The following is a 16723-nucleotide window of genomic DNA, read 5'->3' as shown; positions in this document are numbered from 1 at the left end:
ACTTGGAAGCCCACCGCTGTCAGTGCCAGAGCCCAGATGAGCAACATAAGCTGTAGACACCATAAAAATTTTCTAGAGCAAAAATTATGCCAGTTGGTACTCCAGGCATGAGGTGTATGTTTTACGTGCCTGGTGAGAAATGACTTTCGGCTCCACTACCTCACATTGAATGGAAAGATCTCGGCCCAGAAATTTTTTCCAAAGCTTTTCGTGACTTCATGTTTTTCATTCTTCCCTCCGTCTGTTTTGTTGTTTCGTTTACTTGACCTGCATGCTGTTTAGTGTCTCCGGGGGATGCTGTTCAGAAGCCTCCTACCTCCACCCTGGGTGGTACAGATGATCCGAATAGGACATCAAGGGAGGCCAGAGAATGACTCCAGCAAATGGTCACACCCGGGACAGTGAGCTCATCTAAACCTTTTCAGATGACGACTTTTTAAATGCCCTTGCCTGAACTCGGATGTGCTGGTGTGCCTGACAGCAGCGCATCCAACCCGGGTACGCAAAAACTAGCCTTGCCGGGCAGCAGTAATACAGAGTTTCAGAAAGATTCGAGGGTCAGAGATGGAAAAGGATTTCTAAAACTGGACATAATAAATCTGGATTTTCAGTGGATCACTGGGAAGTTGGAGCTTGCTGTTGCTGAGCAGCCCAACTCACCACCAAACAGCCTTTGGCTGGTCAAAAACCACCACAGCGTCTGAGTCACCAACGCTGCCGTTGCTTCTGTCAAGCACCCCTGAAAAATAAAGCAGGGAAATCAACTTTGGTTGTTAGTAGGTTTCAGATATCAAAATTGAAACCTGTTAGCTTTCACCGCTTCGTAATGGAGCCTCTACCTGGCCCACGTCAGGAAAGATCTGAGCACAGTATAAAGTTTGTATTGTAAGGCAGGTACTAATTTTTAGGGGTTGGAGACACCACAAATGTGTAGTATACACGTGTATACTGTGAGGATTTTCAAGATCACTGGGTTACTGATAAATCACAACCATTGACAATGTTTATAACCAGTGACTTTCTTGGAATTATGGCATTACTAAAGTATTTTTAACAACACACATTATTTTGGTTTGTTGAAAATTAATATCTCATCTGATGAAACACGTATGGCTCATTGAAATATCCCGTATCAAAGTATTTTTAAAAGAGGGATTTCTATCAGAGATCGTGGTTTTGATGATTAAAATTAATGAGGTCCTTCAGAGTCTCTGCAGATATTTGTAAAAATGCATTCTTTTTTTCCCCTCTAATATTTTGGTACATGAAAAGAGACATTTTCAGGCTTCCTGAACAAACTCATTATTTGCTTGTCAAATTTACCCTGATTGTTTTTGCCATCTAGTTTCAAGACAATATGGACTGGTAACAGATGAGCACCTGAGTTGTCTCCAATAAATAAGCATTGAGAAGGAAACTGGATGTCAACCAGGTTTTAATTACAATTTGATAAGTTTCCCTGCAAGTTTTTTAATAAGCTTTTCTAGTTAAAGAAAAGAATTGTATTTAAAAAGCTTTAGAAAAAGGGTGGCATCAGGAAAAGAACAGGCTTCGCAAATAGAGAATTCTACATGTTAAGTCTTAGGATGTTTTGTCAGTGGTAATAGAGTCTAACAGGGTGAAATGTAAACTTCCTTACTGAACTGGATACAATTTATAAATTTTGTATAGCTGGATCTAAATGTTTTGCTGGAGTTGTTTTAAAATGTGTCTTCATAAACACTTCCCATGGAGATATTCTTTATAAAAATAAACATTAATAACTAACTGACAGAGAATTTATAGAACTGCAGTCTCAACCGCCTTTAGGCCCCAGGGGATTACGGTACAGTAAACCCAAATTTATACAAAGAATGAAATATAAAGTAGAACAGAACAAAGGGAATGGAGAATGGTTCTTACTGTTTTCCTAAAATTAAAATAGTGGCATATTCCTGTTGCTTTCACTGAAGCTTATGCGTTAACTGTAAATACCGATGTTTAATTTTGGATCTCTGAGTGATCTAAATGGATTTATTTCTTATGAAAAATGCCTGACTATGGTCAGCATGTGTATATACAGGATAACTTCAGCGTAGGTAGAAGTGGTGTTTCCTAAATTGCCTGTCAAGAATGACTTAATCCTACTTTGCAGGAATTGCCTACCTCAGTGAGACACATTCATTTCCATGCCCATTCATTTAGGAGACTCTCTGCTGAGAATGTCAAAGAGATGCTAATTATTATTAGCTATGGTGATCCCTTAGGAATTAGGCTGAGATTGAGAAACCACGTAATTACTGAAGTTGCGCTGTAGTCAAGGATTAAAGTGATGAGTTCTGCTCCCTTCCTTTTTTTTTTTCTCTTCCGTAGCTTGGGGAGCAGCTGTCACAGGCAGTCCTAGTGCTCTTTAGGTGATGGTTTTGTGACCGCTTTGTCCTCTCAGTCTAGTTTGTCTGCTACCGATGCTGTGCAAGGGCGGAAGCGGGAGAGGCAGTAATTGTATGTGCAGCCTGGTTGTTTCTCAAAGAAACCATCCTAGAGAAAAGGGCAAGATCCTTGAGCAAGGGACTGATTTTAAGTTAAATCATCTGCTTCATTAAAGAGAGACAGCAGAACTTGGAAGTTCAGTTGAGTAAGTCTGTGGAGCAACACATGCTGCCTGGAGTCAAGCAGAATTCAACTAGGAGATTCTGTTCTGTTAACAGGGGGGCTCTGAGAGGAATTTAGGGGACCTGTGATAGCTTTAATATCTGAAAATCTGACCATCTTTTCATAAGTCCTTACTACTCTGATGAAAAAGGAATCGGGTACATTTTCATTCAGAACAGAAATTAAAAGTGACACACTTTTGTGCTGCTGTTGATAAAATCTCCAGGATAGGATATCATTTTAATAAAGACTGGTCCTTTTCTTGAGAATAAATGCCTGTGTCCTTTATAAATCTTTCCTGTTTTATTCCAATCCATAAATAAATAAAGCGGTTTTTTTAATAACTGCAAATTCTTTATTGTGAGCAAAGCAAGTTTACAAAGCTAAATACGTTTTATTTGGTGGTGCGTGCTAGAAATGTGAATGTTCCTTGAATCCATTTGATATTGATGATTGGTTTTAAAATTATCATGTTATCTCCTGGTAATTCAATGACATAAATCTGATATCAGTACAGTGTTCAAATATGTTTTTCTTTGCACTGTTTCCTTTTCTGGAGTGACTGGTTAACCTAGAATCAATCGTGTGCATTATAAGCAGTGGGACTAATCCCATGGGGTCTGTGGCTGTAGGGCTATATTTGCAAAGGACACCTCCCATTCTAATGTAACTTACCATGCTGAGGAATACAAACATTCAGAGAGAAAAAAAAATATTTGTCAAGGGAAACAAATGATCAGCATTTAAGATAAGAAAAAATGTGATACACTTGGGGCTGGTTACCAACAGGATAAAAATATAAGCAAATGAAAACACTGGTGTAGTCTTTCAACTATAAATAGGAAGGTCTAGGTTCTGCTTTCACCCATATTGCATTAAAAGTCAGCAATAGATCATTTGCAAAGTACTGTTAAGAGTACATGGTTTTAATCTCGACGTACACAGGACAGTCTAGCTAAGCAAGTGTAGCACATCCACCAGCTGTTTTGCATGATAGGAATGAATTAAATAGAAGTTTTCAAGTTTGGGGATCCTTTGTTGCATCTTAAATATATGTTAACAAGGTGAAGAGAAGTGAAGTAATGTCTGTAACTGTGTTTCCTATATGTAAAATCTCATGAACTACTGCTTTTTTTCTTGCTTGCAGTACACCTTTCAGGAATTTGGACACTGAGAGTATGTTTTCTATCTGTTTGAAGTTAGGTCATTGTAGGCAAACAGATTGCTCAAATTTGGAATGCTTCTACTCATTTTTTGCTTGCTTTGCTCCCTGTATATTTTTTATGGCAAAGCTAAGCTTTTAGTACTGGTTTTAGTCCTTTATTGAGAATAGAGCCTGGTCTGAGAGGAGCTGGATTCTGTTGTCTCAGTGAGTACAGCACTGTCATTAATAATTAGACAAGTCAAAGTGTAGAATTTTCATTATAGGTGATGATATAGGGTCATAGAATCGTTTTGATTAGAAAGGACCTTTAAGATCATCAAGTCCAACCATTAACCCAGCACTACCAAGCCCACCACTAAACCACATCCCTCAGCACCACATCTTCACGGCTTTTAAATCCCTCCAGAGATGGTGACTCCACCACTGCCCTGGGTAGCCTGTTCCACTGCGTGACAGCCCTTTTGGGGAAGAAATTTTTCCTGATATCCAATCTAAACCTCCCTTGGTGCAACTTGAGGCAGAGAAAGAAGGTGGGTAGTTTTTTTTTTCAGACTGAAAAGTGAATATGATAGATTGGAAGGTATTTCTTTTTAAATAATTGACTTCTACATATCAAAATAAAGTAGTGCAAAAGTCTATTTTAGAATATAACTGGACTGCCTCTTTAACCAAGCTACAAAAATTAATTTTAAAATGCCTGTAGTTTTCAGAGATCATGGTGCTATGTTAGTACACTAAACAATGCTGTGATCCAACCTCGATGCTGGCAGTCGACTGAAGTTGTCTGCCCCCTTTCATTGCTCGCACGTTCCCTGCAGTGATTTTGCTCCGTACCTGCTCAGCCTGGCAGTTCCCCAGGCAGAGGCTGGCTGGCCAGAGGCTGCTTCTAGCAGAGTGCCTGGAAGAGGAATATTTCCTTTTCTTGATCAACACTTGTTATATTGGGAGATTTAATTAACTGTTTTCCATCAAACAATACTTTTGTCTGTATTTAGATTGGTACTATTCTTCTCAAAGGTGTAACAGTCATTCATATTGTATTACATAATATCAAAGTAAAAAAATTAATTTCATGAGAAGTCAAGGAAGTTTACTTCCTTAAAAAGGTGATGAAATTTAGACAGAAAAGATTTTCAGAGTGAAAAACTAGGTTTACGTTCAAGACTGTCTCTCATTTTTCCAAATGATTTTGTGTTGAGCAATGAATAATATTTTCCAGAAGCTTTCTTTGGCTTTTAGTCAAGTACTATAAATGAATTCATTAATGGGAATTATTTTTGGGCAGGAGTAATGGCTGTGTGTTTAAAGTCTTATGGTGATGCATGATACTTTGAGCTTCAAGTGTATGCCATCTTTTCATTAGCACTTCTAATCTAAGAGGTAGTTTGGATTAAAAGAAACAAACAAACCAACCGTTATCTATGAGCCAGTCTACTGCTGTTTGTAAGGTTGCATTCTAGGCTGTCTGAATGAGAAGCCTTCTTCTTGGCAGTATTAAGACAGACATTGTCACAATAGAAATTGTCAAGTTTATTGCAGAGGTTTACTTGAATCACTTGGGTCAATATTTTTTATTCTGCTTTGTTTTAATAGGTCATGCGAGCAAAATTTGTTTTCATGGGAAAGATCAGATTGAGATGTTTAGTAGGAAACTGAGACCCCTTTCCCAGCCTGAAGTTAGCACAAATGCAGTATGCTGCAAAGATGAACATTTCTCTTCCATTTTTCTCACTGAAGCACCAGTGAGACTGTTGTAGAAGACAAACAGGATTTGTGTCTGAACAGTAAACAATGCTGAGCATGAGGGTCACGAGCACCGTTGCATATTACACAAGTAAAAGCAGAGAGACATTATTTATTTAACATCAGCATCATGTAGGTTTTGTATATGTAGCTAACCTCTGGATCTGCTGGTTGGCAAAAGCAGAGAGTGTGGGAGGAGAACAGCAACAAGGAAGGGTAAGAGCTGTGACTGCAGAATTATTAAGGTTTGTTTGGTTCTTGACAGTAAACTGGTTTATATGTCTTAAGAAGGGGCTGACTTTACGAAGTGATGCTGGAATATATAAAATAGTATTAGTGTAAGTATTAGATATACTACCTTGAACATGCTGCCAGGAAATAGTAACTAACAATCATGAACAAGTTTTCAACATTTAGCACTGGAAAAGTATGCTTAGCTCATTAAAGTTTAGTGTGGAGAATCAGGCAATGTATCTTGTCTGTATTGGACTTTGAAACTTGTTAATTAGCTTGTACCTTTGAAATATGTCAGCTAATACCTATTGTCACCCTGCAAAGTTCTGTAAATTTGCGATGTAGTATAGTGCGTGCTGGTAAAAGCTAAGAGGTTCTGATATTTAAGCATGGTAAGCAGAGGTTGCGCTGGCTCTAGGGACCCTCTATTTACATGTTTAATTTAGCAGCGTTCTTGGTCAGAAGCACATTTTTTTGAGAAACAGTGAAAATATTACTTGTGGGTTGCATATTTTCTTCCTGTTTCATTTTCAGTAGACGTGGATAACAACTGTGAAAGGAATGCAGAAATAGGACCCATTATTTACTTTCTGTGAAAATCTTCAGCATTGAATCCCAAATTATGGTGTCTTTCATCCATGTGAAGATTAAACCTTCCTAAAACACACAGAAAGTAATAATCAGGGAAGTTACCATAATAGCATCAGCCTCAGTCACCACATTATTATTTAATATATTTCAGTTGAAATGTGTGCTGTTCTGGATATCATTATTGCAAAAATTCAAAGTAATTAAAGATTTTATTTTTAAAGCAGACATACCAAATAAAACCATGTTACAAGATGTCGATAGCTGGAGTAAAAAATGTCTACATATCTTCTGAGTGCATTAATAGTAGGGGAAGGGAGGATTTTTGGCTTAAAGAAGGATCTGGTTGTCTTGACATTTGAGCTTCAAGTAGATAAGTGTCAAAGCAGAGAGGGGATTGTTTTGTAAGTGTACATAATGCATCTTTTATGAATTTACACGATAATATAAATGTGAACCAGGTGTGAAATTGTCGTTTATGCAGTAATGATGGAAATTAAAATAATAGGTAAATGGACTGGGTCAGAGCTTACTTTACTTACCTTCAACAGAGGAGTCAGAGGAAACCTAGACAGGTTACCCAGTCTCAGGTTGCGAGGCGTTAGGAATTCTCCCTGTTTTCCTTTCAGACTGCAGCGACTCTTTGTCACTTTGAGAGGTTTAGTCTGAACCAGGGCCACCTGTTCCATGGGTAGAGCAGTAAGCTGGTGTTACCGGTTTCTATGCATGGATTTGCTCCAGATGGATGTTTTCTTGCCTCACTGAACAGACATCAGGCTGTCCGTCAGTCTTTCTGCCCGTTGTCTTCAGGGAGTCTCCTGCAGAACCTGTAAGGTTTTATTGCCTGGAGGTCCGTGGTAGCAGAATGACTAGTACATTACAAAATACTGATCACAGCAATAAGCTTCTCTCAAGGCTTTACCCTAATGAATATTGAAAATTATTTAATTCTTGTTTGTTCTGGGTGCGTACTGCTGTCCATGCTACAGAGCAAGAGTCTGAACGAAGCCATGCAGTAAGCAGCACAAGCTTCTTTCCCTGTACCACGGGCACATCTTCCTCAATTATTCTGTAGGTGACAAAGACTAACTTCAGGTAGGTGAAACTGCGCTCTGCAGGCTACCGCTCCTGTTACTGTGGAGTCTACAAGGAGGAAAGAGGAGATCATGAGTATATTTCTGGTTTATAACTGCCTATCTTTCTCTCCACTGACTACAAAGAGCTGTTGAGGGAAGCTTATCTTTCTAGTTTAAATTAGATCTTTTTGAATTTGCCTTTATGTAATCTGTTTGTTTTGACACCAGCTACTGTCAAATCTGAGCCCATCTTCGCAGTATAGAGATTTTAATAAAAATAAACAAAAATATTTTAAGAATTGTCATGTAATACTTCATATTCAAGTTCTGTTCGACTTTGGTCTTTTTCCTTTTGGCAGAACCAGAACGGAGGGATTCCCTTCTGGGTAGCCCAGGTGTCGTTGATACCACTCCAAGAAGAAAGCGAAGACAAAGGACAGCAAAGCCTGCTGGGACAGGAGCTAAGATGGCTGCTTATGAGACAGAACTGTCAGCCAAGGAAAAGTAAGCAGTTTTCAAATGTGTTGAAATGTTTGTATATCTACAGATGTCAGAGGGTTTGTGGTTTCATTTTTTTTTGTGTTTTCTTGTGCAGTTTCATGTTTCATACCGGGTATTCTTGTGTTGCATTCTGTATAGTCATTTACAGTAATTTTACCCAACTTAGAGTAGATGTGAATGGTTAAATTGTCAGGCCCAATGACTTTTTGATTTTAATACACCTCTAAAGGGACAATTGTAAAATTATTTTCTTTAATTGACTTGGGTAACTTTAAGCAAATAGATTGAAGCCTGCTGAAACGATGTTACCGTATAACCCTGGAGTCAAAGGAGGATGCATTTATAGCAAGTGTCAAACTAAGATGGACAGCTTAGCTAAGTTGTGTCACAGAGCGTAGTAGCATTATGAGTGTCCTTTTTCACTGTGAGGGTAGTCAAACACAGGAACAGGTTGCCCAGAGAGGTCATGGAGTTTCCATCTGTGGAAATATTCAAAACCTGACTGGGCATGGCTCTGGTTGAGGAGGGAGACTGGGCTAGGCAATCTCCAGAGGTCCCTTCCAACCTCACCATCCTGTGATTCTGTCTTTGTCATTTCAGTGGAAATTAATTCACAATACCATTTTTAACAGTCCAGCATAGATTTCTTTTGAAAATAAGATCAGTAGGGAGAAAAAAAGAATTCGCTCTTAAACACAAGGGGGTCAGAATTTATAACACTTATTATTAAGTCTTTTTCTTCTTATATCATTTTGACTTTTGGAAATATTTTCACATGATCTGGGAGGTTCTTAGTTGTGCATAGAATTACCTTAGAGCTGCAATATGATTGGTGGTATTTTCTTCAAAAGCTGATCTTTTTTTTTTAAGATTTATGGTAAGTTAGATTTGAAAATACTTCTTTCCCTTTTTATCTAATATACAATGGATAATAAACTGAACAGACACAGACACAAGTAGACTACAAAGACATTTCCCATGATTAGCAAAGATTTCTGTTTAAATCAGCAAGAGAATTGTCGTATTTTGTCATAGAAGGTTGTGGCTTGATGCCAGCTATGAATGTTTAAACTTACAGTCCTGTTTTATTAGTAAAAAAATGTATTTTTTTAGAACTGTCTAGGAAAACGTTGAATTCTGCTTTTCTGTTCTGTTAGAATCTGGTATATTACAATGAAGAGTGCCCTTTCCCCATTGTATGTGGTCAGTTTGATTTTGAGTCTGGCTGTGTTTGCGTGAAATACAGTTTCACTCTTTTTAGTATTGAATGTGGAAGGAAAACCTAAGGAGGCAAATGATTGCAAAGGAGAATATAGAGGTATTGGGCTGAGTAATCCTCAGTGTATGAATATCTGAGTCCTGTGTGTAGGGGAAGGACTAAGAGGATATTAATATTTTTGTTTTAATTCCTTTAAGTAAGGCAAATTTTACTAAAAACCGGAGCAACATTATGGTTTTCATATTGTGCAAAGCATTTCTAATGTGCTTACAAAATCGATTCAGAGCTGAATCTCAAGAGTGGCTCCTCTTCTTGGCTGTAACATAATTAGTCATATTTTAAGGCTTACCATATGGAACATCCATTCTATCAGTGTCTATCCCCGTTTTTCTTTTTGCATTCAATATGTAGGAATTGTACGGTAACGGTAAACAACAGCTTCACACTACAGGTCACAGCATCACTTGGCGTGTGACGTGCCTTCCAGTACTGTGAAGGTGTATGTGGCGATGAAAGATCCATGTTTCTCTGTGATCCCGTGGTGACTTCAGAAATCAAATGTGACATTGCTCAATACTGGAATATGGTTTTTAATCCTTTCTTTAGTTAAAAATACAATGGCAGTGCTAATTCTTTGATTAGATAAGAAGATATTAGGTATTAGAAGATATAATAATAATCTAATATCTTTTTTTTAAATATCTAATAATCTAATATCTTTTGGGGGAAGATATTAGATCTTCCCCAAAAAATGTTTTTTTTTTTTTCATTTCCGTTTTGCTGATTATTTTTCTCAGTGTCCCTGCTTAGTTCTTGGGTTTTAAACTTCATCTTGTCTTTTGCCAGCTGCTAATCAAGCTTTCAGTCAGTTCGCTTGGCTAATAATTTTCACTTCAGCCTGTCAGAAGTAGGGAGATGTAGAATTAATATCAGGATCTAGTTCACAAATACAGATGTTTCCTTTTGTCTGCTGAAGCCTCTTCAGTAACTTATACTGATGGAAGGCTAGATCCTACACGGTGTGAAAGGCTTTATCTTAAGCTGATGGTACGCTGGGGTCCTGCCCAAAATGTTTTCCAGTATTCTGTCACTTAGCAAAAAATTACTAATCCAAGCAAACCACCCCAGCCTGCTGGGGCGACGGGGAGGCGGGAAGTTAACCTCTAAATTCCTTCACCTTTGGAAATGCTCCATCACAAATATGGAAGATGTACAGCCCTTGAAAGCATGTCGTGCTTTTCTGTTTGGCAGGAGGATCAAATGACAGATTGCGATCACATTTGCAAATGCACGAATGAATCCTTATTTCTGAGCTCTCCTGCACAGACCTGCAGAAAGATTTGATTCTTTACTCGCAATGTAAATACTTTAAGGTGCTATCACATAAAATCGTATCCCACGGTTCTTGCTTTAACAAACTAAAGCTTATTTAGAATTATTTTCCATTTGCAAGTTTTGCTGACATCATCAAGTGTTTGTTTCACGTTTGCCAGGCAATGAAAGGGCAGTTACAAACCAAATATCAAGAACATAATGCTGTCTTTATATTGCTGCATCGTAAGTCAAATGATACGAGATCCTAAATCAGAAGAAAAAATACCTCTTTACTGAAGGAGAGCATCCAAGTTTTTCTTTTCTTTTTGGCTTTCAGATTGTTTTTTGAAAATACAGTGTTTTTCAACACAGTCATTGTTAGCACATAATAGGAATTATATCTTAACTTTTATATATTTCTCCTAAGATTTTAAAGTATGATAAGAAAGTACCGTTTATGCTTAAAGTTAAGAGCATCTAAAGTAAATACTGAGTCATGAAAAATGCAAGGATTCTGTTTCCGCAAATATTTTAGATTTATGGATGTTGAGGCTAGTTATGTAGCAATTCTCTGGTCCTTTGGAATGAAAATATATTCTTAGATATGACCAAGAATACCGAGAAGAATGCAAATAAAAATCTGTTTAACATAGAAATTAGAGCAAAAGGAGTACTGCCTTTCTCATGCTTTGTGTGTGGGTGCAGTGGCAGGAAAAGGAGTTGGACTGTATTTATCTATATAGACATCTAGTATTGCTGTGACAGTTTATTCAAGGACTAAATCAACGTTTTTAATGAAACTTGGAAATGTGCTTTGGATGATATTAAGCTTAGTGAAAGTAGTATAGACAGGAGAACAGCAAAGAACTGAACTAGGATTTGTGGAATAAGGTTTGCTAAATTAACTGTTTAATTACTTGCTGAGATAAAGATGTTCTTTAGGGTAAAGTAGAAATCCAGAATAATTAGTTAGTCAATGAACTGCCAAGATTCAGGTTTATCCTGCTCTCTAGCGGGTTGTTTTTCAAATCCGAGGTATCCAATGAAAGGAAATGCTTCTTTAGGCAGACAGGTGTGACTTATAGTTGATGACAGTCAAACCATGGCTCACAATTTACACATTTTTAAAATGTGACAAAGGATGGTTCTTACAGTTCAAACCATGATTGAGTCAGGAAGTGAAATAAATTTATTCTGATTCCAGTAAACTGTGATGGTATTGGTGAAGCTTTAACTCAATATCTGGCAATTTCCTAAGGTGCAAAGCAGAGATAATATATAAGTCAAGTTAAGATGCAAATTCTACTTTTCACGATTTGCATTTCATACTTGGAGGAGAAAAATTAGTAAGAGCAATCCCAATCCACATTTAGAATTTATGCTTATTGATGTGTTACCCAAATCTCTCAGGGGACTGCATATGAATAACACTATTAGCTATATAGAATATGCATTCAATATAGAGGCTTAAGTGTATGGCCTGTCATCCTAAATCCTATAAGTAATTGGATGTTTCTATAATAATTTCACTTTAAAAATATTGGAACCTATTTGAGAGAAGGTAGTACCCACTGAAGATGACAATTTTTTTTTAATATGATTTTATAAATTAAGCACAGTCATTGAATACAGAATACTTTGTGTGGCTTGTACAATCTGTAGTCACAGACTACAGCGGAACCCGACCAGTGCTGCAGTCTCTGTAACTAAAACAAAAGTAAATTGGGAGAAAGCTTCCTTTTCTAGTACAGCTTACAACTATTACTTTTTTTCCCAGAAGTAAAAATCTATCTTTCTGCTTTCATTTGTCAAAATTGCTTTTATTTAAAGAGGTTAGAAAAGCAAAACCTTTTTTTTTTCTGTCTGTCTGTTATTTCTTACTAAAAAAGGATCTAGTTTTGTAGTCCTCATTCACACATGGGTTTCCTAGGAGGAAGGCTTTACTGGATAAGACTCAAAATTTCTTTAAATTATTCCGTATGTTTCAAAATGTAATCCATTCCAGCAGCTGTATAGTGTTTATAATTTCTTTGCTATTGAATGTGTGCATATTGTTCAGGATATGTACAATTACAGAAGTGATTTGGGAGAGAACATCTTAAATACAGGAAAAAACCTTATTATGGATGCCAATATGCTGGGTTGTCCTGAGAATAAGAGTAGAGACAACCAAGAAATGTTGTTATAGAGAAAATGCTTCATGATTCTGAGAAGCAAGTGTTAAGAAATACTTTTAATTCGATTGACTGAGAAATAACAGGTATTATTTTCTTGCCTTTTTGATAAAGAAATACATGTTTACATGAAGCACTGTGACTCTGACTTCTTAGTTATTCTGCATGTCACAGAATCACAGAATCAATCAGGCTGGAAGAGCCCTCTGGGATCATCGAGTCCAACTGTTGCCCTGACACCACCCTGTCAACTAGACCATGGCACTAAGTGCCACGTCCAGTCTTTTCTTAAACACATCCAGAGATGGTGACTCCACCACCTCCCTGGGCAGCCCCTTCCAATGGCTAATGACCCCTGCAGAGAAGAAATGCTTCCTAATGTCCAACCTGAACCTCCCCTGGCCAAGCTTAAGGCTATGTCCTCTTGTCCTATCGCTAGTTGCCCGGGAGAAGAGGCCGACTCCCACTTCACTACAGCCTCCCTTCAGGTAGTTGTAGACTGCAATAACGTCACCTCTGAGCCTATGTCAACAACTTCAGTTTCATATGTATAAGTCCAGTTTTATACATTTGATGTAGCTGTTACTGTCCCTCTTTTTAAATTGAAATTTGACTTTTGCTGACTTGATACTTCTTGCTTGCTTGATAAAACTGAGTGACTGTCAGAATCAGGCCCACATTTAAATTGAAGGGAAGAGATGCTTTCTCGACTTCAATATGTTTGGTTTTGCTGAAATATTGAGGTGCAGTCATAACCCCACTGAATTTGATAGGATCTTTGCCATCAGTCACGTAGATTATGAATGCTGCTTTTTCAGAGAGCTCAAAGTGTTCAGCATAAGCCTAGGAGTCCTCAGAAACATCTGTATGAGATAATAACACATATTCAGAGTGCTGACTGGGTATTTGGAAGTGCCAGGAGTTGCCAGGGGGTGTTTTGTGCCACCTGCATTGCCGTCACCTGCCCCAGCAGAAGAGGCCAAAGAGAGAATGTCATTTTTACTTTAAACACGATTGTTACGGTCCTCACACTTGGTGTTTGTTCTTGACTTAAGGGTCTGATTAAAGTTAGTCACGCGTGTAATTGTGGGTAGAATCAGCTGCATAGTTTTTGCTTGTCAGTGATAAATGTGGTGTTTTTTTTTAATTTTTGTCCTCTCATCTCTTTCTGTACCTTCAAAAGGTTTTTATAGTCTTCACAGGTGTATGTCATTTATTTGTAAAGAAAGCTCTTAGCATTATATTGCAATACTGTAATAAGCTGGACTTGTCTTTCTTTTGATAACCTTCCACCCCTTTAAAAGCACTCAGAGCCTGTGGTGTGCCAGGAATCCCCTGGGGATCATCTCTCTGCATTTGTTTAATTTATTGCTTGCGGTTCACATTTTTGAAGTACTAATGCAAGCTTTATTTAAAATGTGGTTTCCCACACCAGTGATTCAGGTAGCAAAAACATAGATTTGTCCTGGAATTTGGCATTCTCAGAGGGTTACACATAGACGTCGGTATTACTGTCCCACGCAACAAGTAATTCTTTCTCATAAAGGTTTAACCAAGTGAAACTTGGACTCCGCTCAGAATGATACCATAACCTTCCACGGTCCAGAGGGGGTATAAAGTTTGCACCACGGTTGCCTCCTTTAAAAAAAAGATATATTTGAGTGTTCATGTTGACATGTCACTTTCTTATTCATTAAGTGTATTTATTTAATACAGTTGGAGAGAACTTGCAGAGCCTTGCGTGGTGTGACAAAGCACTATGATCGTTGGGTCAATGTAGTGTCTGTGTACAGGAGTGATAAGCTCATTCCTGCCATAATAAATTTATGGAATACAATGTTTAGAAGGTTTTTGATAATTAATTCAGGCTGAAATGTAAACAGCTTAAGAAATCTCTTAGAAGTGGACAGTCAGGCTCATTTGAGGCTCTAACGTGAGAATCAAACAAAAACATTTTTAAATAGCTGAATTAAGTCCTTTTTGTGTTTCATTCATGCTCAGCATTTTCTTGCACTTTGGATGGTTTCTTTCTTTCCCTTTTTGCCATGACATTGGCAGCAGCAGTCGATCACTGGTCATACCACACAGACTGTTTTGACTCACCTGTGCAAATATTAAAAATTGTACTGTAACTTTGTGCAGCCTGATGGGTGCTTTGATAAGTGATACTCATCTTCTGAACAGTCACCTGTGAATATTTAAGGTTGTATAAGGTTGGAATGGAAAGAACAGCTGTGTTTGATACCTGTGTTATGTGACTTGTGGCTCTACAAAAATGGGTTGTTGTCAGGAGAAAAAAAGGTAGAAGCCTTTGATTACAACGCATAGCAATATTTGCAAAAAAAAGTTGCAAAAAACCTACAGTAATTCTATATTCTACTGGAATTAATAAGGCAGAAATAAATAAAACATGGTACAGTTGCTTTTCTCTCAGTGGCACCCTGGCTTTCTGTGCAGCGAGGGTCTTTGTTTTAACTGAGCGGTAGATAATTAGGCTTCCACCATCCACGTGGGAAGGGATGATTTATTTCCATGGGAAGTGCAAGGAATTGGTATCTGCCATCACCATTTCTCCTGACTCCCCAGGGAAAGATGGGAAAATATGAAGACTGAAAGCCCGGGGCAGGGAAAAATGAACATTATCTGCTGACCTCCGAGGCTGCAATTTCTCCTGAGCAAAGTCGCTCAGCTCTCTAGTTCGTAGCACATCTCACCAATTTTTGTCACTAGTAATAGCCTGATAATTGACTGCTGATGGAGAAGTTATTACTCAGTAAGAGTGGCAGGACTCTACCCTGTGTTTTCTCAGGGCATGTTCTTTAGAGCAGGATTTTATTGCTGTGACACATCTGGTGAGATATATGTCTCAAATGAGTAATCTATAATGTATTTCAGTGAATCTGGTAGCTGTGAGATTATAAGAGCATAGCTTAAAAAATGGAAACAGTACCTTCTTCCATTACCTTTTTGGTAAATTTTTGGTGGTTTTTTTTCCCTTGCCTTTCTAACAAAGCTTTTATATTGGAAGGGTGTTTGAACTAAATTTTATATTTTAAGCCTCTCTCTAAACCTCACACTATGGATTAGTTTTGTTGAATACTGTGATCCTGGCTGGGGTGTTTTAACGTGGGAGGCAAAAGAATTGCTCCTCAGGAGTAAATTACAGTAAGAAGGAGGAAAGATTGTGTGTGGTTGAGCTAACCGGCAGCGCTGGAATATTTGTTGGCTTTTGATGTAGACCAAGCTACAATATTTGAAGTCTTTTAGGGGGAAGGGTGGGAAGTAAGCAAAGAGATTGCGTTAAAAACAACAAAGAAGGCAATATTTAAAATTCCTTGTACATCCTTGTGATTACAGCAGCAAATGTGCATTCTCTTTATGAACACTTCTGTAAAGGGCTCTTGATGATGGTGTCAATTAAACCTCCATTTCCTAAAACAGCTCTTCAGGCCGAATTATTTTCACATTACTTTTAATAGGAAGAAGCAGGTAATGTAGATGCCTAAGATTCTGATTGTACGCGTTGGCAGGAGATTAAGACTAGACTGATGGAAAGCCTAAGTAACTGTACTTGCCAGCTCAGTCCTGATGTCAAAGATAGACAGCACAGAGGAGAATGAGATGAAAGCTTGGTTATGTTAATGAGATAAAGCTGCCTCAAATATCTGTTTTTATTGTTCATTAGACTGATCATGAAATATGTCTTCTTTACTGGATTAAATCAGAGTATTCCATATAGCACAACTGTCTGTGAAGACCAATAATCCCTTAACTCATTATGGACCCCGGGAAACATTCTGGAGAAAATCCCATACACAAAAATATGTCAAAACTCAGGATTTGGGAAACAATTTCACAAATGGTTGCAAATGTTCCTGCTCCACTGAGGTGATTGCTCGGCTTCTGCTCAGTTCAGTGCACTTTTCAAAAGTGAGATTCACTGCATGAAGCTATTAATATTTTAATTTTTGTTTTTATTTGTCCTTTTTCTGTACTTAACTTTTTACCAGTGAATCATCCTTTCTTCCTCTCTCTGCCCCACCCCCCACAAAATGTCCCACCTTGGCAAAGCAGGGAT

General features: G+C 37.9%; 1 protein-coding gene across 1 annotated transcript in view; it reads left to right on the top strand.

Annotated features, from left to right (window-relative positions):
* XRCC4 (X-ray repair cross complementing 4) overlaps positions 1-16723 on the top strand; it is a 182216-nt gene that overhangs the window by 108465 nt on the left and 57028 nt on the right. Inside the window, exon 8 of the mRNA XM_068422815.1 lies at positions 7797-7941. Coding sequence (XP_068278916.1) covers positions 7797-7941 — 145 coding nt within the window. The remainder of the gene's footprint in view (positions 1-7796; positions 7942-16723) is intronic.

The sequence above is a fragment of the Nyctibius grandis genome, chromosome Z, assembly GCF_013368605.1.
Source record: "Nyctibius grandis isolate bNycGra1 chromosome Z, bNycGra1.pri, whole genome shotgun sequence".
NCBI lineage: Eukaryota > Metazoa > Chordata > Aves > Nyctibiiformes > Nyctibiidae > Nyctibius > Nyctibius grandis.
The sequence above is the reverse complement of the archived record's forward strand: the minus strand, read 5'-3'. Positions and strand labels throughout refer to the sequence as shown.